Source organism: Camellia sinensis, unplaced genomic scaffold (assembly GCF_055761805.1).
Source record: "Camellia sinensis isolate YWXY unplaced genomic scaffold, ASM5576180v1 Unanchor12, whole genome shotgun sequence".
Taxonomy (NCBI): Eukaryota; Viridiplantae; Streptophyta; class Magnoliopsida; order Ericales; family Theaceae; genus Camellia; species Camellia sinensis.
In genome coordinates, this window is record NW_028128998.1 from 3,185,821 (window position 1) to 3,209,694 (window position 23,874).

The window sequence follows — 23,874 nt, forward strand, 5'->3', positions numbered from 1 at the left end:
GGTTGAGCTCAATTATCACCGAGAAAGTAGATGTCTATAGCTTTGGTGTGGTGGTCTTGGAAATGTTGTGTGGGCGCAAAAATTTGGATAGGTTTCAGCCTAAGGAAGATATGTAGTTACTGGGTCTGTTTAAGAGGAAAGCAGAAGGGAAACGACTTCTGGATATTGTAGATAAATACAATGACGACATGCAGACACATAGAGCAGAAGTTGTGGAGATGATGAGGGTTCCTTTGTGGTGTCTACAAGTGATTTTTCCATTAGGCCTTCCATGTTGGTGATGGTTAAGGTCTTGGAGGGTTCTGTAGATGTTGGAAGCAATTTGGATTATAGCTTCATAACTGCTGTGGTACCAAGAGCAATCGCAGTTGCTGGTCACCGAGAGGATGACATTGGTGCTGCTACTCCTTTATTTCCAATCAGCTTTATTAGGACCGAGGTAAAGAAAGTAGACTACGAACAAATTACAGTTGATTGTTTAAATTTTTTCTATTTCTTTCTCTCTCTTTTTTTTTCTTTTTTCTTTCTTGGACTGAATGTTTTAGGATTTCGATTTACTCTAGAAGCATTGCAATACAAGGGAAGAAGTTGTCCAAACATGCCATGAAGGCTTTGTAAAATTCCCTGTTCACACCATTCTTATTTAGAAGTCTTGTACAAATTTCACTAGTAAATCTTATAAGCTGGTTGTGGTTATTTCTGCTTAATTTGGTCAAAGGCCACGGTAAAATTGCATGTTCACACACCCAGATCCTTTGAAGCCCAATATTTAGTGAACTATAATCTAAGATTTTTATTTGTGCAAATCACACCCCACGATTCTAGGATTAATGGTGTTTTAGGAAGTGTCTTCTTCCACAGTTCTTTCAATATTCTTCCTTTTTATCTTTCTTCAAGTTCTTCCATCATCATTGCCACCGAACATATAGAACTTGATGAATGTATTGAGCAGTATTAGATTTCTCATAGTTTTAATTCAAACATTCTCAAGTTTTGTAGTGAAGGGGAAGAAGATAGATATTTTGTGAGAGTATGTGAGTTTCTCATGATTCAAGTAAAACAAGAGAACATCAATTAGTGGGTTACCTTTCAAACTTTATTCTCTAAAAGATGTGTGAATAAATAGTAAATTAAGTTTGAAGAAGGAACAAATCTAGCTTATATTTTGGACAAATTCAGAGCCATTTTATGACTAATTAATTTGGTTGATGGGAAATGTTCTTGAATTGCTTGGAAAGAAAACATTTTGTACGTCTGTTAGTTTGCAGAATGTGCATTTTTTTTTTCTCACCTTGAGCTTGACTGGGAAAACAAAAAGAGTGTGACATGATGAACAAAAAAATTCACATTCTACTTGACATGCTTTTCCCCTTGCTTTCCCGGAACCTATTAATCTATAACAGCAAATGGATAAACTGAAAGCAGTGTTGCTATTTCTCTTGCTATTGCATTTTACATTGATTTTGGGCATTTTATCAACGTGCAGCCTGTTGAGCATTCAACCGCTAAACTGTTCACTACATGGATCAACAGCCCCTTAACTTTCATTAATTCCAATGAAGTGTAGATTGGCACCTGTCCTTCTTTGAGGATTCATTGGCTCACAGTTTGTCTATGGCATGAAATTGCGGGCCTCTTGGGAGTCCTCTTGCTCCAGAGTAGATAATTTGTTTTGGAAGACACTTCCCTAAGCCACTGACCCCCCAAATCGTCTTCCAAATATATCTTTATTTTTGGAAGTACATCGCGAATTATGCTATGCTTCCTAGTGGAAGTTTTGCTCTCTTTATAATTAGTGTTGACCAAAATCAGACCATTTGGGGATGGACACCTGAGTTGCTCAGGCAAGCCTATTTGAGGGCAAGGCAAAAAAAATGTAATTGGAGCCTTTTGTAATTTTTTTATACTATGAAGTTTTTTATTATAAATTTTATTTAAAATTCATAACAATGTTCCTAACCTTTGCAGTCAAGATAATTGAGGACTAATTTTTTTATTTTATTTATTTATTTTTGTGGTCTTGAGTAAGAAAATGCAAGAGGTGTAATGTAAATGTCCATTTTGTATTTCTATCTCTATGATTTGACCGATAGTCTAAGATACCTATTGAAGTGGTATTCTTGTTTGATAATTTAATATTTAATCATTTTTATTTGTTTCCAGAGAGATTTTTTTGAGAATTATTTTGACTAAAAGGTCTTTTATGTATATATACTGTGTAGTGAATATATAGTAATTAGGGCCCTCTCTTACTCAGAGTGTCTAAGTTGCATACCTTTTGAACCACTACTAATTTGCAGTAGATATGGTACCATAGCGTGGCAAGTGTGGACTGCACTTGCCCTATTTTAAGCAGATAAATGATAAGCATCATAATCTTGGATGTTTTGAAATTACTACCTTGTACTGAAAAGCTTCAAAATATCACAAGCTCGTAGAGCTGAACAATGTTGCCTACTTCACTGTCAAGGTTGACAAGTCAAATACTACGAATACATAGACATGAAGAATAGTTGCAAGCAACCTGCTTAAGTAACTGCTCTTGCAAGGCTGCTCTGTTTTGTTTAAGTGAAGTGTCTAATTAAAATTCAAGTGGAAAAGGGTTCTTTGGTGGTGGCTAAGTGCAAGAAGACTCATACACTTTATTCGATGTAAGGAAAAATTTGTAAAGGTGTTGTCAATGCAATTGAAGATGATACTTCTACCGAATTATGGCACAAGCGGCTTGGCCATATGAGTGAAAAGGGGCTGCAAGTTTTGTTTAAGAAAAAGCTTCTACCCGGTTTGAAAGGTACACATCTCAAAACTTGTGTTCATTGTTTGGTGGGTAAACAACATAGAGTTTCTTTTCATAAAAATGTTGCTTTAAGAAAAGAAAATGTTTTGGAGTTGATTCATTCGGATGTTTGTGGTCCTTTGAAAGTTAGAACACATAGTGGTGCACTTTATTTTGTTACTTTCATTGATGATTATTCAAGGAAAGTTTGGGCTTTTCTACTAAAAATTAAAGATCAGGTTCTAGAAGTATTTAAGCATTTTCAGGCCATGGTCGAAAGAGAAACAAGGCAGAAATTGAAGTGCATCCGATCAGACAATGGTGGTGAATACATTGGGCCATTTGATGAGTATTGTCACAGCCAAGGTATTCGACACCAAAAGACAGTTAAGAAGACTCCTCAACAAAATAGGGTTACCGAGAGGATGAACCGCACCATTGTAGAAAGAACAAGGTGTTTGCTTTCACAAGCTAAATTGCCAAGATCTTTTTGGGGTGAGGCAATGAAGAGGGTTGTTGACGTGATCAATTTGTCTTCTTCCTATCCTTTGAATGATGATGTTCCAGAAAGAGTTTGGACCGGCAAAGATGTATCTTATGAGCACTTGAGAGTGTTTTGTTGTTGAGCTTTTGTTTACATTCCAAATAATGAGTGGTCCAAGCTTGATAGTAAGTCAAGACAATGTATTTTTCTTGGCTATGGGCGTGATGAATTTGGTATCGATTGTGGGATCCGGTCGACAAAAAAAGTCATTCGAAGTCATGACGTTGTGTTTCTTGAAGACCAAACAATTATGCCATGGTTAGTACAAGGCTGGATATTGCTCACGCCGTTGGTGTGGTGAGTCGTTTTCTCTCTAATCCGGGTAAAGAACATTGGGCAGCGGTAAAATGGATTCTAAGATATCTTCGAGGGACTTCGAAGATGTGTTTGTGTTTTGGAGATGGTAAGCCGATGCTTGATGGGTTCACAGATTCTGACATGGCTGGTGATGTTGATTCTAGGAAATCTACTTCGGGGTATTTGACGACTTTTGCAGGGGGAGCTGTGGCATGGCAATCTAAATTACAAAAATGTGTTGCTCTCTCAACTACTGAAGCTGAATTTATTGCCGTTATGGAAGCTTGCAAATAAGAGTTATAGTTGAAGAAAATTTTGCAAGAGTTGGGTTCGAAGCAAGAAAAGTATGTGCTTAATTGTGATAGTCAAAGTGCTATTCACTTGAGTAAAAATTCTACTTTTCATTCGAGATCAAAACACATTGATGTGAGATACCACTGGATTCGTGATGTGTTAGATTCGAAATTGTTGCAACTCGAAAAGGTTCACACAGATGATAATATTTCGGATATGTTGACAAAGACTTTGTCGAGGGACAAACATTTGAAGTGTCGAACTTTGGCGGGTATGGTTGATCTCTTCACCTAAGTTGGTAGGGAGAGAATTGTAGGGTATACCTCCTTATTGGAGTGTGGGACCTAATTGGTTTGTTAAAAGAATTTTAATTTGGCTTGGTTTAGGTATAATATATTTTTATATATTATATTTGAGGAGACCCAATCCAATTTGCTAACAATTAAGGTTTTGATAAAAACCTAAAATTCAATAATATATATATACATATATATATATATATATATATATATTGTTTTAGTTCTTCGAAAATGTGGGTGGCTGCTACAAACAATTAGTCCTTTTTCAGTGGGTTTTTGGTTTTTCAATGGCAACAACAATTTCATATAGTGCTACTGCTGTTTGGAAGTTTGGGTGCTTTGGTTTTTGGTTCTTGGAAGCACTGTCAGTGTGCTTGTTTGGCTGCTCTGTTTTGAAGATAATTTGGTTCGTTAGTTTGGGTCTTCTTCAACTCTAGTTTTGAAGACTTTTGTTCATCTATTTGGTGAGGTCTTTCCTCTTTGTTTATTTGTGATTATTTGAAATTCACCTAAGGGTGGTTTTGTGAGACCATTCGTGTCTCGTTTGTAATCGTTTGGAAACTTATTTGGTTGATAGTGGAATCGGATTTCGATCTCGTGGATGTACCTCACATTGGGGGAACCACGTAAAATTCTTGTGTTGTTTTTGATTTAATTTTTTCGCATTAGTTTTTATTCCCATTGATTGATTTACTTGTGGGGAATCACATATTTTCCCGAATAGTATGGTCTACCAACACATCAGGAAAATTTTTCATTGGCTTGAATTTCACCGAATTCGGAAACCTTGTTCTCTTTGATAGAAACGATGCAACGGTTTGGCAGTCAATTGATCACCCAATTGACTCCTTACTTGTTGGCCAGACTTTGTTTCCTAGCCAGAAGATCACCTCCACCACATCCTCATCGAACTCGACTCTAGGTTTGTATTTGCTTATAGTTCAGGATAACTGTCTGTTGGGTTATGTAGAATCCAATCCACCCTTGCCCTATTTTCAATCTTCAATATGTTTCATGAATGATGTCAAATACGAGAATGGAAGCTTCAGCGGGCAGAAAATCCCTCTTGCATCATCATCATCAAGTCAATTCATGAGGTTGGATCTTGATGGGCATTTGAGGTTTATGAGTCGGGAGGATTGAATTTGAGCGGCAGTGGTGGATTTGCTAACATCTGGTATTAGTGATTGTGGGTATCCCATGGTCTGCGGCAATTACGGTATTTGTTCTTCAGATGCGCAGTGTGACTGTCCTGACAATGCCAATAGTGAAACAAGTACTTTCAGGCAAAAAACTTATAGGCAACCCAACCTTGGATGTTCCCTTGTTACACCCATTTCTTGTAGCCATTCTCAATATCACACTCTTTTGGAGCTTAAGAATACTAGTTACTTTAACTTCAACTTAAGATACACAAACAAAAACAGTTTCCTCGATGAGGAAATAGATTTAGAGGATTGCAAGAAGAGTTGCTTGAAAAACTATTCATGCAAAGCTGCTTTGTTTGCATATGATTCAAGGAAAGGTTGCTTATTATTGTCTGAAGTCTTTTCTTTAATAAATAATGAGGGAAGGGTTGAGAATGTTACCGTATTTCTTAAAGTGCAGAAATCTTTGACTGCACCAACAAATTCTCCTTTAAGGAAATCAAGGCAAGTCATGTTCATGCTGGGTTCCAGTCTTGGAACTTTCTTTGGTGTATTTTTTGTGGTTACCTCTTGCTTTTTTCTAGTAACGAAGAAACGAGAATCCGAGGAACTTGATGAATTCTTTGTCGATCAAGTACCAGGGAGTCCTACTAGATTTTCTTATGAAGAATTGAGAGTCATGACAAGCAATTTCAACGATAAGCTCGAGGAAGGAGGATTTGGGACGGTGTTTCATGGGACATTAAGCGATGGTACCAAAGTGGCAGTGAAGCGTCTCAATGGTTTTGGTCATGTTAAGAAGTCATTCTTAGCTGAAGTTGAGACAATTGGCAACATTCACCATGTCAATTTGGCGAGATCGGTTGGATTTTGTGCTGAAAAGTCATATCGGCTTTTAGTTTATGAGTACATGTCCAATGGATCCATGGATAAATGGATCTTTCAAAGGCACCAAGAGCTGAAACTTGGGTGGCAATCTAGGAAAAAGATCATCATGGATAGAGCCAAGGGACTAACCTATCTCCATGAGGAATGTAGGCAAAAAATATTCACCTGGATATCAAACCCCAAAACATCCTTTTAGACGAACACTTCAATGCGAAATTTTTGATTTTGGATTGTCAAAACTAATTGATAAGGACCAAAGCCAAGTTGTAACAATGATGAAGCGAACACCCGACTATTTGGCTCCTGAATGGTTGAGCTCAATTTGTCACTGAGAAAGTAGATGTCTATAGCTTTGGTGTCGTGGTTTGGAAATATTGTGTGGGTGGAAAATTTTGGATAGGTCTCAGACTGAGGAAGATATGCATTTACTAAGCCTATTTATGAGGAAAGCAAAAGAGGAAAAACCTTTGGATATCGTTGATAAATACAATGATGACATCCAGACACATAGAGCAGAAGTTGTGGAGATGATGGGTGTTGCTATGTGGTGTTTACAAAGTGATTTTTCCAGGAGGCCTTCAATGTCGGTGGTGGTTAAGGTCTTGGAGGGTTCTGTAGATGTTGAAAACAATTTGGATTATAACATCACAACTCCTATGGTACCCAGAGCACTCATAGCCACTGGTCACCAAGAGGATGACATTGGTGATGCTACTCTATTATTTTCATTAGCTTTATTAGGACCAAGGTAATGAAAGTAGACTCCAATGTATAGATTACAGCTGATTGTTTAAAGTTTTTTGTATTTCTTTCTTTATGTAGTGAACTATATTCTAAGATTTTTATCTGTGCAATTCACGCCCTAAGATACAAAGATTAATGGTGTTTTAAGTATTGTCTCCTTCCAACAATAAAATTTCAACTCTTAATAATGTTCTTCCTTTTTATCTTTCTTGAATTTTCTTCCATCATCATTGCCATAGTGAAGCATACAGAACCACATGAATGTAGTGAGCGAAATTTGATTTCCCATACCTAAAATTCAAACATCCTCAAGTTCCAAAGTAAAGGGGGGAAAAGATATATATTTTGTGAGAAGATGTGAGTTTCTCATGATTCAAGTAAAATAAGAGTGTCAATTAGTTGGTTTTTCAAACTTTCTTTCCAAAAGAAGTGTAAATTAATTTTGAAGAAGGAACAAAGCCAGCTTACATTTTGGACAAATTCAGAGCCATTTTTATGACTAATTCATTTGGTTGATGGGATATGTTGTTAAATTGCTTGGAAAGAAAACATTTTGTGAATCCGTTAGTCTGCAGAATGTGCATTTTTTCCCCCTCACCTTGAACTTGACTTGGAAAACAAAAAGAGATTGACATGCACTTGCCATGTTTTTTCCCATTTGTTTTTTCATAACCTACTGATCAGTAACAGAAAAAGAAAAAAATAAAATATTATTGCACTAATTTTCTTTCCTTCACGTTTTTCATCAATTCAACACTTTTGAACAATGCTCAGCCTGTTGAGCTTTAAATCTGCCCCAATCATATTTTGAATCTGCTTTAGAAGGAAATCCATTTGTCTTTGAGGATGGAAGCTTCAACAACTGCACAATTCCTCTTTAAGCAAGCACTTCTTATGACCATCAATATCATAGTTTTCTAAAGCTCAAAGATAATACTTTATATTATAGTCAGTTTTCTATGGTGGGGAAACAAGGTTGGCTGGGAAAAACTGAGTTGGAGGATTGCAAGAAGACTTGTTTGAAGAACTGTTCATGTAAAGGAGCTTTATTATTTGCATATCAAATAGCTAATAATCTTTTCAAGGGGAGGTTACTTATTATTGTTGGAAGTCTTTTCTTTTACAACTAATGAGGGATGGTATGCCAATGTCTTTGTGTTTATAAAGAGATCCAGTCTCGGTGCTTTCATTGGTTTGTGTATGTGCACTTTTCTTTCTTCTTCTTCTACTTCTTTTTTTATCACTTCACCAAGTCTTATTTTAGCTTCACATTTATGCTCAATTTATATTCAATTTTATAAATATTAAATATATAATATAAATTTTCTATTACAATGTGTAACGGAGAGTCTGATCTTTTTTCTCTTTTTATTATTAGTCAACAAAATGTATGCACCTTTTTTGACGCAATAAAAGGAGTAGGGAACGTAAACAACATCTCTAAGGACTCTTGGAATAATTCTTGTAAAGTGTTGTACACTTGGACTCACCAACTTCAATTCAATCTCCACGGCAAAAACACTCTACCCAGAAAAATCTGTGATGGAGAATCTGGGTCCATAGCATTTTTGTTTGTGATTTGAAATGCAACACTTTCCTTATGGTTAGACGTGGTTAGACACAAAATCTGGAGTTTGCAACACCTTTCTTCTTCAACACCTTCTCCTCCATTGCTTTCCCTAAAGAAAACCAAAAACTAATGAACAAGATGAAGAAACAGAGCTCTACTGGATAGACATAGACCACCACCAATGGGTCTATGTTGTTGTTGTTCTATTTATTATTATGTTGCTGCTGCTGCTGCTATTATCACCTTTTTCACATCCTCTGCACCTTTCAACAAGGCCCAACCTCAATCTCTTGTTGCTGTTGTATTTCCAACAAATGGTGATCCATCTCCAAATCCAGTTCCTGTTGTGTATCTATTAAATGGTGGTCCATCTCCATCTCCATCTCCATCTCCAGCTCCAGCTCCACCTACACCTCCATCTCCACCTCATCCTCTACCTCCATCTTCTGTTGTTGTTGTTGCTCCATTTGCATTTCCATCTCCTGCTGTTGTTCTTTCTCCATTTCTATCTCCATTTTCACCAGCAAATTCTTCTCAAAAGAAATCAAGGCAACTCATAATAATCATACTTGGGTCCAGTCTCGGAGTTTTATCTTTTGTGGTTGTCTTTTGTTTTTACCTTTATAGAAAAAAAGGAGAATCCGAGGAACTTGAAGAGTTTTATGTTGATCAAGTACTAGGGATGCCTACCAGATTCTCTTACAAAGACTTGAGAGCCATGACATGCAATTTCAACGATGAGCTCGGGAAACGAGGATTTGGGTCAGTGTTTCAAGGGAAATTAAGCGATGGTGCCAATATAGCAGTGAAGCGTCTCAATGGTTTTGATCATGTTAAGAAATCTTAATTGAGACAATAGACAGCATTCACCATGTCAATTTGGTAAGATTAATTGGATTTTGTGCTGAAAAATCATATCGTCTTCTAGTTTATGAGTATATGTCCAATGGATCCTTGGATACATGGATCTTTCACATGCACCAACTCTTGGGTGGCAATCCAAAAAGAAGATCATCATAGATATAGCCAAGGGACTAACCTATCTCCACGAGGAATGTAGGCAGAAAATATTTCACCTAGATATCAAACCCCAAAACATCCTCTTAGATGAACAGTTGTGAACATTTCTGATTTTGGATTGTCAAAACTAATTGATAAGGACCAAAGCCAAGTTGTAACAATGATGAAGGGAACACTAGGCTATTTGGCTTCCAAATGGGTGAATTCAATTATCACTGAGAAAGTAGATGTCTATAGTTTTGGTGTCGTGGTCTTGGAAATGTTGTGTGGGTGCAAAAATTTGGATTGGTCTCAGCCGAAGGAAGATATGCATTTGCTAAGTCTATTTAAGAGGAAAGCAGAAGAAGAACAACTTCTGGATATTGTTGATAAATACAATGATGACATGCAGATACATAGAGAAGAAGTCGTGAAGGTGATGAGGGTTGCTATGTGGTGTTTACAAAGTGATTTTTCTAGGAGCTCTTCAATGTCAGTGGTGGTTAAGGTCTTGGAGGGTTCTATAGAAGTTGAAAACAATTTGGATTATAACTTCACAACTCTTGTGGTACGAAGAGCAATCAGAGTTGCTGGAAACCAAGAGGATGCCATTGGTGCTGCTGCTATCCCATTAGTTCCATCAATTTTATCAGGACCAAGATAAAGCAAGTAGTTTTCAACAAACAAATTACAGTTGATTGTTTGAAGTATTGAGTATTTCTTTCTCTACTGTTATGTTTTTATTCTTGGCAATCTCGTTTGACAAAACTCCTTTCAGTTGTAATTGTATTCAATCTTTTATTTCAGTGAGGCTATGAGTTTTAGATGCGAATCCAACCCGAATTGTGCCTTGTAGAGAAGTTTGTGATGTCTATTCTTTCATGTTTGCCAAGAGTCACACACACTTTTTTTTCATGGGATCTATGCTTTTCATATAATGCATCACTTTCTTTTATGAGGAATCTTCTAGAGGCTATGCACATTGTGTTTTCAAGTAATTGTGCTTCTTGGATAATCTTGTGTGTTTTAAGGTACAAATATGAAATTCCTTACTTGCTCCACCATATTATTTTTTGTCGTTTTGTTCTTGTTTATTGTTTTTAGTGTTTGTGGTTGCTTTTAGTGAGGGGGAGTTTGGTTTATCATTGCAAGAGTTTGTTAGCATGAACACTTTGAATTGTTTGGTAAGGGAGATTGGCTTTAGTTGTTTTGCATATTGCTATGCACTGCTTCTTTATTGTTTCCTTCTTGCATGCTACTGCTAATTACATCATCATATCCTTGCTTTTGTGATTTATGCTTTTACTATAGCTGATTGAGCTTTCTTTGACAATTCATGACAAAAAGGGAGAGAAAGTTTGAGGGTGCATGTGTCTTAGCATTTTCATCTATTCATGCTACATGTTCTTAAAGTCTTAGAATTTTCATTTATTCATGCTACATGTTCATATTTCCATCTCATGCTTCAAGATAATCTTGTCATATGTCTATTGCTTTTCATATACTCTTGTGGCACTAATAGTTGTTTTGCAGATTGTGGCACTAATGGCTGTTTTGCAGATCATGACCTTGAGAAAGAAGTTTGCTTTTGTTGGTTGTAATGGGTTGGGGTGATTAGGATTTTATTTGTTAGGTGTGTTTTGTCACGGCATTGCCAAAGGGAGAGATTGTTAGATTTTTATTCTTGGCAATCCTGTTTGACAAAACACCTTTCAGTTGTAATTGTATTTGATCTTGTATTTCAGTGAGGCTATGAGTTTTAGATGCGAATCCAACCCGAATTGTGCCTTGCAAAGAACTTTGTGATGTCTATTCTTTCATTTTTGCCACTTCGCTGACTATGTCGGGGATCGAGCTGACTATGCATTCGAAGTTGCTTGTTCGCTCGAGTGGCAGTTTGTGTGCTCGAGCGGAGAATGTTTGGTTCTAGAAGTTTGACCTGTCTGCAAAAGTACTGAAAGTTGAGATTTTACGCTCGAGCAAACTTTCCTGCAAGGTCTGCTCGAGCGGCCATTCCTGCGCTCGAGTGGAGAACGCGATTCAGTTTTCTATAAATATGTGTTTTGGTTAGATTTTAGGATATGGCTTCTAGATCTTCTTTGAGGGTTCTAGGTTTTTCCTTTGGGGCTATTTTGCTAGTTTTCTTTGATGTTTAATTGAGTAAGTAACTCATGGTTTAAGAAATATACATCAAAAGATTGTTTGTTTATTCTATACAAAAGAGAGAGTTGTTTCTCGGTGGATTCCGTGGAATTTGGGCCTGAAGCTTTGGTGGATTCTGGAGTGGCTCATCGTCATGGATTCGACATCGGCGTTGTGGATTCAACGTTGGGCAAGATGATTCTGAGGTGAAGACCGTGGTGGAAGAGACATATAGGGGTTGGTTCAATTCGGGCGTATATTCGCTAGGTAATTGAAAGTGCACTTGTGTAATTCTTTTTGTCTTCTTAGTTGATTGTTTTGTGGCTTTTGCCCGTGATTTTTTTTATCACAATTGGAGGCACTTCAATTGTGGTTTTTCCACGTTAAAATCATTGTGTTGATTTGTCTTGATTGTTTGATTGGGATTGTTATGTACTGCTTAAAATTGATACATAATCACAAATCAATATCTAGGGGATTTCTAGTTTTTTCATTTACGTTTGTTTTTTTTTCTTTTTTTTTGGGACTAATAAGTTTTAGGATTTCAATTTATTCTAGAAATAAACATCATTGTTCAAGGGAAGAAAACTGTCAAAATTGTACAGTTCTCTGTTCACACCACTCTTACCTGGATGTGGTTGAAATTTGTACAAGACTTATCTAAGAGTCATATTTCTGGTTAATTTTGAGAAAGGTCTTGTCAAATTCCCTGTTCACACACCCAGGTCCTCTAAAGCCCAAATATGTGGTGAACTATAGTTCAAGAGTTTTATTTGTGCAAATCACACTCCATGATACCAAGATTAATGCTGTTTTAGGTAGCGTGTTTATCATTGATAAAATTTTGACTCTCTCAACAATATCACTACAAAAAATTCAGGTTTTTACGACGGTAAAATGCCGTCGCTAATACTCCTATTGTCGTCTCAAAAAAATTTTAGCGACGACAAATGACTTTTAGTGACAGCAAAAGGGGGGGTCACAATAGAGGGCGTTGCAAAAACTTTTTAGCGATTTTTTGTGATGGAAATTGTTGCTTTTTGCGACGGCACTTTACTGTCGCCAATAATATGTAAAAAAGTGAGAACTTTTGCAACGACATTATTTTACCGTCGCTAAAAGTCTTATTTGAGACGGTAAGTAATGTTGTCGCGATTTTTTTTCTTTTTTTCTTTTTTTTTTTTTGGCGGTGTGGTGCCATCACAAAAAAAAAAAAAAAAAACTGCAATATAATTATTAAAAATATTAAAATTACCTTCTTTTTTTTTTGCAATGTTGTGGTGCCATCGCAAAAAAAAAAAAAATGCAATATAATTATTAAAAATATTAAAATTACCTGTATTAAATGAAAAACAATTGAAAAAGAAACTAATAATTACATAATAATATAAAAATTCCTGTATAGAAATCACAATTTCTCTATAATAAAAACATTCTTGCATCCATAACTACACATCAACAAAATTACCCCGCTAAATAATATTCCATAATACATATATAATGTTTAAATACATAAAGTTGTTCACAATTCAAAATAACATAAACCAAAATTTAAAATTTTCCTCATCATTCTCCATGGGTAACAAAAACAAAAGTTTTGCCTTTTTCACAAGCATGCATTCCACAAGAAGCAAACTCCTACTCGGGAAATATCTGAAAACAAAAAATAAAAATAATTAGTGACAATATAATTATGTGTTAATATGTTAATTACAAAAAAATATAAAAATTTAACTTCTATACAATTATAAAGATAATTAAGTAAATAATTTTGCCTAGACCGAAATCCGACTCTAACTCCCAAACCGAGAACACGATTTGAGTCTCGTCCTCTCCTACAAGTCTCTTGTGCCTAGGCGGTCATGTGTGCCAAGTTTCGTGCTAATCCGACGCTGTTTGGTGATTTTGGGGTGTCAATACCTTGAATTCTAAGTTTCTTAAGGAACTATTTTGTCTAGCTTGAAATCCGGCTCTAACTCCAAAATCGGGAACCCGATTCGAGTCCTGTCTTCTCCCACAAGTCTCTCGTGCCTAGGCGGTCATGTGTGTCAAGTTTCATGCTACTTCGATGCCGTTTGGTGATTTTGGGGCGTCAATACCTCGAATTCTAAGTTTCTTAAGGAATTAGTTTGCCTAGAGTGAAATCCGGCTCTTACTCCCAAATCAAGAACCCAATTCGAGTCCCGTCTTCTCCCACAAGTCTCTCGTGCCTAGGCGGTCGTGTGCGCCAAGTTTCGTGCTACTCCGACGCTGTTTGGTGATTTTGGGGCGTTAACACCTCGAATTCTAAGTTTCTTAAGAAACTAGTTTGCCTAGAGTAAAATCCGGCTCTAACTCCCAAACCGGGACCCTGATTTGAGTCCCGTCTTCTCCCACAAGTCTCTCGTGCCTAGGTGGTCGTGTGTGCCAAGTTTTGTGCTAATCCAACGCCATTTGGTGATTTTGAAGCGTCAATACATCGAATTCTAAGAGGCCATAGCTTGCCTATCCTATCTATGGAGTGTTTGAAGATTGTCTATGCTTCCACCCAACTTCCAATTTGTTTAGGGCATTTCAAGATAGTCATTAACACTTCTTTTCTAATATATAGGATGGGGGAAAAATCTCTCTAATTATTTTGATATAATAAAATTTATATATATAACAAATAAATGTTATTATGATTATTATTATTATTGTTATTATGTATCTAAAACATATATTTTGTCTATTGTCGTGTCTTTACTTTTTGAAAATTACTGTATATACCCATGTCTTGTGTCCGCATCTATGCTTCTTAGGTCCTAGAAAATGGGTTTCCAAAGTTTTAGGAGTTTCCCATCATATAAATAGGCTTCAAAAGAAACAAGTTTTTTGTCAAAATTAAATTTAACCTTAAACAAAATAGAAAAAAGATCCAACTCTGTGATAGTTAATTGGAAACAATCTGTGATACCCCTGTTCTGTATTATGTTAATTGGCCCCTAATACGTATGTGATTATATGTTTTGATATGATTTTGTGTGCCATTATGTGAATATATGTGATTTTAGAATTCTATCTGTTCACCGTAGGAATACCTGTTTGAATAATCTGCTTTGGAAATTAAATTGAGGGCCTTATCGGCCATGGAACCCGAAATCGATTACGCCATTGTGACTAGCGTAATTTTTAGAGCCTACGGTGAAATTTAATTGAAAATTGATTCGGGTCAGATTAAATTGATTTATTTAATGGCATTATGCTCAAATTGTTAATATTTTTAATTGTGGCTAGTGGGGTTTGTTGTATTTGAGCACTACACATCCCATTCTCTCCTATGACCTCATTTTGGCTGATCAAAACTTGAGAAAGGGAGAGAGAGCCGGCTGTTAGAGAGAGAGAGGAGAGAATATTGTATTTGTGGTTCAAGACTTGGACCTTTTGGAGATTAAGCTCAAGTGTTGCTAAATTGGGAAGATTAAAGCTCCTTGGTGAGTGATTCATGCATTTATAGTCATCATCTTGTGAATTCAAGTTTAATAGATGGTCAAGAGCATGAATTAGTTTGAATGTAAGGGAATTGAGTTGCTTGTGTTCAATTGAAAGTCAATGAAGGCATGCATGTATATAATTGTTGTGGAAATGCATAATCTAGCATGTATTGAGTTGAACATGGAAATAAAGGTGTTAAATCTTACATGCAAGCATGCTTTTGTTGTATTCCATGAGAGTGAACACCATTTGCATTGTTTGGGATGGAAATGAAATCAAGATTAGCATGCATGTTTGAATAATTAGGATATGAGCTTTGAATGTATGATTTTGTTTGTATTAGAATGAGTTGATGGGAGATTGGGGCATGCATGTGAATTAATTGTGAATTGGGCTCCATTGTAATGTGTTTTGGTGTTTATGGCATGTTAGCATAACTATATTTGAGATTTGAGCCATAACATGCATGTTTTGTTGGTTGAAATTCGAATTGGAGCTCAAGAACTCAATCTGGAAAATCCAAATTTTTGATGTCCGCTCGAGCGGGGGAAGAGTCGCTCGAGCGGGAAAATCGTGCTCCCAGCACTTTTTGCAGAGTTGGATGTCTGCTCGAGCTGGATATCTCACGCTCGAGCGGGGAGTTTTTGTAGACAGGCCTTCCGCTCGAGCGCTCTATTTCACGCTCGAGCTTATTTTTCATGCAACCAGTACTTTTGCAGGCCTTAAGGGTTCGCTCGAGCGGGGAAGTTGGCGCTCGAGCGGGGACCCTGTTCTCTGAAATTTTGTATGCTCGTTCTGTGTTTCGTTTTCCGTTCTCTTTCACTTGTAAGCATTCTTAGGCATATGTTAAGCATTGTAAATGAGTTAATAAGATAAGAATAAAGCCTAAAGAGGAATATGTGAATCAAAGAACGGATTGAACTATTAGTGACCCTTTTGTGTTCATGAAATGTGTAGGGTCAAGCTCCAAGGCAAATCCACAAGCCGATCACTGTGAGTAATATCGATATTTGAAAGCTTGTCAATGTCCAAATGTTTATTTCCCTTATAAACTTTATGAGTTGCTAATTGGGATTGTGGACAAAAGTTTGACATGATAGAAATGAATGGACCGAAGGTCGTTTTGACATGAATGAGTGGGCCGAAGGCCATTTTGACATAAATGAATGGACCCAAGGTCGTTTTGACACGAATGTATGGGCCGAAGGCCGTTTGGACGTAAATGAATGAGCCGAAGGCCGTTTTGACAAAAATGAATGGGCCGAAGGCCGTTCTGACATAAATGAATGGGCCGAAGGCCGTTTTGACATGAATGGAAATCTGATTAGGCCAAAAGCCAGTATGTTTGGAACTACAGTCATTTGATCTGAATTTTGTATAAGTGTATATATGTTAAGCAGAAATATGCATTGGGCCCAAGGCCGTTCGGAGCATGTTGTTCTTCATATTGCTTATGTAACTTATGTATTCGATATTATTCACTGGGCTATCGCTCACGCTCATTCATGTGTTTGTAGGTGAGCCGAGGGAAGTCTAAACCCAGCCCCAGTGAAGTCTGCCAGGAACAACATGAGTTTTGGAGAGTCAGCCTTGTGTCTCACGTACGAGACCCATCCTTGCCATTTTGTTATGTATTTATATTTTGTCTTGTTGGCAAGGACTTTGTGTACATCTGTATATAGTTTTGATATGGGTTGACTCAGTTTGGATGATCCTGTCTGTAAAGGATTTTGTGATACTGTACTTGTTGTGGGTTATTAACGTATATGTGCATGGTTTGTTTTGAGTGCATATAAGCACGGCTCTATGGACAAAGTTTTAAATTTTTGCTTCTGTTTGGCCCTTTTACTTTGACGAGTTATGTCTTTTAAGGTTTGAGGCCGTAGGAAATCTCAGGATTACTGGCCGGTTATGTCCTTAACCCATAGGGGCGGGTTCGGGTCATGACACAATCAGTTTATAATCTTTCACTCATTCATCAAGTTGCACTGCCAATGTTAAATACATCCACTATATAACTCACTGCTATATGCTTAACATTACCACAACTTTTAACAATTTACAGCTCAACAAACTCTTGGGCACTTGACTATTTGACCACTTAATCAAACTAAGTAAAAATTATCAAGACTTACAATAGAATTAGACTTCCACATTGTACAAAATATTGTCATTGGCATCAACTCTAATATGAATTAACACTAACATCAACTCTAATATGAATTAACACTAACATCCACCTATCCAAATATACAAGTGCATTAACTCCTAATACTAGGACTTATTGAAACTAACAATCATCACTACAGGAAATAAGACAATTAACGGCGTTTAATTAACGGCGTTTTATTAAACGTCATGTTTGCTAATTTTTAACGGCGTTTTGTAACCGTCGCATATTTTTTAAAACCAAAACGGCACCCTTTCCAATTGAAGGCGCTTAAAAGCGCCTCCGAATGCTGTAGCTACACGCGCCCCTTTATGAAACCCTTATTTTTTAATCTGAGTGCGAAGTGTAATACAATTTCGCGCACATCTCTCTCTCTCTCTCTCAGCGACGAAGAAGACGGAGGAGATCAATCGGCTGTTCTTGAAGCTTGAATACGCACACATCTCTCTCTCTCTCAATCCGTATACGCACACATTTCTTCATCGAAGCTCCATCTGCACCTGCGATTTCAAAGATTCAGAGCGATTTCGAAGCGATTTCGAAGATTCAGATGGATTTCGAGATTCAGAGCGATTTCGAAGCTCCATCGCCACCGTCATCTGCACCGGCGAGGTAGCCAGCTCCACCGTCTCTCTCTCTCTCTCTAGATCTATGAAATCAATGTTTTGAAGGCATTCTTACTTGAACCTCATTTGCAGAGATTCAGAGAGAGGCATTCTGACTTGATCCTCATTTACTGAACTTTAATCGATACTCTCTCTCTCTCTCTCTCTCTATCGAATTTTACTGCATGTATAACATTTGTATACATCAATATTTGTTGAATTGTTGAATTGTTGAATTGATCTGTTAGGTTCTTTTTTGATCTCTCTATATACATATACATACAGCACACCCTATCTCTCTCTCTCTCTCTCTCTCTTTTCTGGAAGTTCATTTTGATGGCGTCTGAAACCCTAGAAGACAAGAAACAAGAAGAAATAGCTAACGTCGAAGACAAAGGTGAAGTGAAAGAAGAAGGGAAAACAGAGGAGGGTGAAGAAGAGAAGGAAGCGGAATTACTGAAACCCTGCTCTATTTCTATTAATTTAATCGCAAACATCCTAATCTCTTTTGCTTTATGTTTGATTTTAAACCTATGAATTACTGGTTTGGCTTCTTTGTTTACTTCATTTCTATATCCACTGCAAAGTCTCTGTATGGTTCCATGTGGAAGAATTTGCAAAATAAGCTGTGTAAATTGCATTCTTAATTAACCACAATTAACTAACACTTCACTTTTTTGGTTTCTCTCTCTGTGTCAACCCTCTCTAAAAGCTTATCATTCACAGAGATTCAGATCGATCTCAGTGATTTCATCTCAGAGCGGTTTCGATTTCGAAGCTCCAAAACACCATCTGCACCATCGTCTACTAAGGTGAGCTCCATCGTCTCTCTGTCTCTCTCTGAAACTCTTCATTTCGAAGCCTATTTCAGTGCTGTAATGGAAACATATCTCTCAATTCATTATTATCGTTCGTTCTCTCTCTCTCGCTCTCTCTGTCTCTCTCAATTCACTATTTGTGCTTGGAATGCATGAGAATGGCAGTGGAGAACTTAACTAGGTGACCTGCCCCAACCCAACACATATCTATTTACATATATAGTTATGGTCTGGTTAATATTACTTTTTCAGAACCAGGATTGGCTCATGGTCTGGGCTGTGATGTGGATGCTTTTCAATATGATCAAGTTTCGTAAGCCTTGCACGACTTGAGATAACATGATGGTAGCAAAGCAAAGCAACAACTTTGATCCTCGTGCTGCTGCTGCTAATTTCCCTTCAGGTAATGGACTTTCTAATTTTACCATCAGATTCTCAAGTATTCATCACTGTTGTTTAGCTGGCTCTCGGATGTGCTTACAGCTTGAAAGTGCAAATAACATTTTAAAAAATTGGACATGTCAGGTGTGCAAGCATATTTGGCTGGGCTTACATTCGCATTAGCCGTTTCACCTTGCAGCACTGCTGTGCTGGCAACCCTGCTTGGATATGTAGCTGCATCCAAGGTACTTTTAAATGTTTATTGATTTCAATTTCCATCTGAATTATTACCTTTTCAGAATGCTTTATACTGATCGTCTAATCCAATTTTTTCTATCATCTCTTTTTGTTGATGTGGTCATCTAGGGTGATGCTTGATGGTGGTAGACTCTCCATTAGCAGGTAGTAATAACTCTTAAGGTGCATGGTTCTTTTGTGATGCGCTTGTTTTATTAATAACTCTGCGAGTGCATGGTTATTTTGTTGATGCAATTGTTGCAGTAAGATATTTATGATAAAGATGTGCTGATGTTTTTGTAATTTTAAAAAAAAGAGTATAAATGGGAATATTAGGATGCATAATTTACAAATTTCATTTCCAGTTTTCTTTGGTTTTGTGGTAGTAAAATTGGAACATAATATGTAACTCTGAATCATATGATATCCTACTATATTGCCACTCAATTTCGACAGATATCTACTAATCTTGCAAGAAATAGTTGAGTTTTTGTAATGTTGATTGTTGTGAAATTTTCTATTTCATTGTGTACTTTTGTACTAATAGATAAATTGCAATGACTAAAATCATTGTGTTGGGTCTAAAATTTTTGTACCTTTTCTGAAAAATTGGATAATTTTGCTGAGGTCTAATTTCTTTTCATCTTTTTAAAGTTAAGGTGGTTGTATAGCATATTGTCTGATTGCCAATTTTGACTGTGGTTACTACCATAGGGCCTTGAAGATAAAGCTTGGCGAACAAAGCAAAGTAGTGTTCAACTTCTTGGTGCTATGGCTTACTGCGCTCCACAGCAACTTTCTCAATGCCTTCCTAAGATTGTGCCAAAATTGACAGAGGTATATCTTAATGAATTATGACCTTATGGCTTCCTAGTTTTGATTTGACTGGTAACTTCATCGTCTTTGAGGAGACATAAATTCTCTATGATTGCAGGTGCTAATAGACACCCATCCTAAAGTTCAGTCAGCGGGGCAAACAGCCCTTCAGCAGGTCGTACTTTGTGTTATTAGTTTAGTGCTCATTCACTTTTGCGTACTTGTGTAGTTTTTTTGTGCTCTTGTAATCACGTCTTTGTTTTATTTCTAGGTTGGGAATGTGATTAAAAATCCAGAAATTGCTGCTCTTGTCCCAACACTTCTAATGGGCCTTACAGACCCCAATGACTACACGAAGCATTCCCTTGATATTCTTCTCCAAGTAAGGATGTGAACTTTACTATTAATTGTTATGATTTATGCATCTGTTCCTTTTTTTCCCCCTTAAAATAAAATAGCTTTAAATGTGTTTCATTGGTTGCAGACAACATTTATCAATTCGATTGATGCTCCTTCACTCGCACTGTTGGTACCAATAGTTCATAGAGGGCTAAGAGAGAGGAGTGCTGAAACTAAAAAGAAAGCTGCCCAGATAGTTGGAAACATGTGCTCTTGAGTGACTGAACCGAAGGATATGATTCCTTACATAGGTTTACTCCTTCCTGAAGTAAAAAAGGTACCATTTTACACTCTAGAATCTTACATGTTGACCCAACGGATATATATCTTATAGGCATTTTGCTTCCTGTACATGGTTTTCTATCTGTAAGACATTTTTTTTTATAGAAGAATGGCAAATTTACTATCTTTCCATGTTCCTGATGAAACAGGTTCTTGTGGATCCAATCCCTGAAGTTCGGTCTGTTGCTGCAAGGGCCCTTGGTTCTCTCATAAGAGGAATGGGAGAAGAAAACTTCCCAGATCTTGTTTCATGGTTGTTAGAGACACTCAAGTCTGATGGTAGTAACGTTGAACGCTCTGGAGCTGCTCAAGGACTAAGTGAGGTTAGAGTTTACTATTTGTGTTTGATTTTTCTTTTCGTTGTTTTTCTTTTTATTCTAACTCTTTTTTGATTTTTTTTATATTAATCATCAGCATCTAATTGGTTCATGTCTAAGTTTTTCATATAATTTCGCATCATCCACCAACTTGAGTGACCTTGATTTTGTTCGAATAATAGCAGTCGTATTTTCAAAATCGAATTGTCTTTTAGGAAATAACAGAAATATATAATTCAATATGAACGACGAATATGAGAACAAAAAACTACTATAACCTGTCTATATTATATAATCAATGGAAACAAGGCCGGAATTTTGGGTCTGAATTAAGTAATTGATTACACTGTTATGCAGTCTTGGGATCAAAGCTTGTATTTTCAGCAGAATGATGCGAGTTATCTGTGTTGCTATGACTTGACATAGACACTGTGCACCCAAACACTTGTGCTATTGGCCTGCCAAATACAATCTAGGATTTTAATTTCTGAATCTGAAAACAGCACGAGTGTGTAGAGACCCAGACCCCCCTTCTAGGCATTACTGTTAAAACATTTGTTTAGTTGCTGCATAAATGCCTGGACTTTAGTTGCATTTTGTGTTTTGTCATTACAACACTAGTACTTCGATGATGTCTGTTTTTTGTTTGTGTCATTTTTGAGACCTGTGTTTATTTGAATGTAGTTTTTGAGAGGCTGTTGTCTTTTTCTTCTCTAGATTTTGGCTGCACTAGGAAAGGATTATTTTGAGCAGATACTTCCTGATATCATTCGGAACTGTTCTCATCAAAAAGCATCCGTGCGTGATGGTTATTTGACACTTTTCAAGGTGAGGAGAAGAAATTGATTATTTGGTGTATGTTCTGGTAGTATTTGTTTTATAGGAAGTCTTTTATTATTGCCTTCTAATTGAATTTCTTTTGCAGTATTTCCCAAGGTCATTAGGTGTCCAATTCCAGAACTATTTGCAGCAGGTGTTGCCTGCAATCCTAGATGGTAAGTATTGTTTTTCTCATGTTTTGTTTTTCTGTGTCTGTATATGTTTGATATTATGTCTTTTTTACATGTTATATACTCACTGTCTCCACCTATTTCTTGGCCCTATAATTTGAGTCTGTTGTCTCCTTCTACCATATGCAGGCCTTGCTGATGAGAATGAATCTGTTCGTGAAGCTGCACTTAGTGCTGGGCATGTTCTGGTTGAGCATTATGCAACAACGTATGTTCTTTTTGGTTGTGCATTTATTGTTCTGATCCATTACACTATAGATTATTTATCTAAATCTGAATTTGATTGAGGTGATTATATTAATAAGTTGTAGGGAATAAGAAATGAGTTGTTGAAGGGAAATCGTACCATTGGCAGCTTTAGTTTGTAATAACATTGTAGTTTTTCTGTGTCTGTATATGTTTGATTGAGGTGATTATATTAATAAGTGAGTATCATCAGTCAGGCCCTAATATTTGTGACACGTTCTAGGAGTTGGTCTTTCGTTGAACGTCCTGGCCTTTTGCTAGTGGTGGCTTTTGTTGTTGCTCAGTTGGTAAGTGAACTGCTATTTTCTATTCTTTTCTTTATTTTTTCCAGGCAAGTGCATCCTAAGTCCTAGTTACTTGAAGAATGACCTTTAGAATAAACTTTCCGTTTGTGTGAGCAGGTTGCTACACTGACAATAGAGGATTGATTTCAATTCCTTTTTGTGAAATCAAGAGATTAGTTGGCTGATGTTTTCAATGAAGGTTTTTGTAGTAGGATTTTTTACCATTGTTTATGCTTAGTGTTGGTTAGTAGTAGTTTGAGGCATAATTGTGTACTTTGGATCACTTCAATATAAATGCTTTTGTTTATGGTAGGGAACCTTAATTTTGGGTCTCTTATTAGCCATGTTTACATTTACCATTGTGATTCCCCCTTACTTATTTTGCATCCCTTTTTTATTTCCATTGATTTTGTGGCTTGATTTTCATTGTTGTTGGTTCTGTTTCAGTAACCTATGGAGGACTACATCTGAAGAAAAGAGAGAGTTGGAGCGTCTGGAAAAACCCATGATTTTTGGATATATGTTAGTTTGTGGTTAATGTTAAGACATAATTTTTGGATATATGTTAGTTTGTGGCTAACGTTAAAACATGATTTTTAGATTTTGGATATGTTAATTTTGTGGGTAATGGTGATTGGATATTAATTGAATGAGAAAGTGAATTAATGCTTCATTACAACTATTTGAATGGGAGTTGTTATTTTATATTAGTGCTATTGCAGATATTTTTTTAGCTCAATCAAATAAAATTAGTACAATTTTCAAAAAAAAAAAAAAAAGGATATGACGGCGTTTCTACAAACGCCTCTTAAATCTTACCGGCTAACGGTCATATTTGTTTAAAAAAGATATGACGGCGTTTTTCCAAAAACGTCGCTAAATGTCGCGAGACATTTGGCGCGTGGTTAGGAGGACATTTGGCGGCGTTTTTTAAAACGCCGCCTATACTAATATCACGACGTTTTAAAACGCCATAAAGTTATAGCGACGGCCGCGTCCTCGACGTTTGGTGCTAAGCGTCACAAAAAGAATTGGCGGCGTTTTTGACACTTTTAGCGGCGTTTTTTAAACGCCACTAAAAACTGAATTTCCTGCAGTGCATCCTGTTAATGGCTATGAAGTAGCAAAATTTGAAGGCACTGAATCATCAAGTGC

The 23,874-nt window shown here is 36.7% G+C and overlaps 1 protein-coding gene, 1 non-coding gene and 1 pseudogene across 10 annotated transcripts; all 3 read left to right on the plus strand.

Annotated features, from left to right (window-relative positions):
* The first annotated feature begins 5,410 nt into the window (after positions 1 to 5,410).
* On the plus strand, positions 5,411 to 10,223 carry LOC145814713 (G-type lectin S-receptor-like serine/threonine-protein kinase SD2-5; annotated as a pseudogene).
* A 7,361-nt stretch (positions 10,224 to 17,584) lies between these two features.
* LOC114322391 (uncharacterized) lies at positions 17,585 to 20,293 on the plus strand. 3 transcript variants are annotated; one of them, XR_014358014.1, is made up of 6 exons: positions 17,619 to 17,936; positions 18,642 to 18,741; positions 19,000 to 19,150; positions 19,273 to 19,373; positions 19,495 to 19,530; positions 20,080 to 20,293. It is a non-coding gene; the product is annotated as an uncharacterized LOC114322391 (transcript). The 3 variants fall into 3 exon arrangements; XR_014358013.1 differs by having other exon boundaries at positions 17,620 to 17,936; positions 18,656 to 18,741; positions 20,080 to 20,292; XR_014358015.1 differs by lacking the exons at positions 18,642 to 18,741; positions 19,000 to 19,150; positions 19,273 to 19,373; positions 19,495 to 19,530; positions 20,080 to 20,293 and adding an exon at positions 18,215 to 18,382 and having other exon boundaries at positions 17,585 to 17,936.
* Positions 20,294 to 20,297: 4 nt separating this feature from the next.
* LOC145814668 (protein ILITYHIA-like) lies at positions 20,298 to 23,398 on the plus strand. Of its 7 annotated transcripts, XR_014358011.1 has the most exons (10): positions 20,298 to 20,356; positions 20,453 to 20,563; positions 20,666 to 20,857; positions 21,012 to 21,185; positions 21,897 to 22,007; positions 22,105 to 22,174; positions 22,319 to 22,397; positions 22,659 to 22,722; positions 22,837 to 22,918; positions 23,167 to 23,398. XR_014358011.1 is itself a non-coding variant. In XM_082911641.1 (9 exons), exons 3-9 carry the CDS (start codon positions 20,816 to 20,818, stop codon positions 22,861 to 22,863), a joined length of 567 nt encoding a protein of 188 aa, XP_082767767.1. In that variant the 5' UTR covers positions 20,298 to 20,356; positions 20,453 to 20,563; positions 20,666 to 20,815; the 3' UTR covers positions 22,864 to 23,398. The 7 variants fall into 7 exon arrangements, 4 of the variants coding, with proteins under 4 accessions (XP_082767767.1, XP_082767771.1, XP_082767766.1 ...); XR_014358010.1 differs by having other exon boundaries at positions 22,659 to 22,918; positions 23,167 to 23,223; XM_082911641.1 differs by having other exon boundaries at positions 22,837 to 23,398.
* The last annotated feature ends 476 nt before the right edge of the window (positions 23,399 to 23,874 follow it).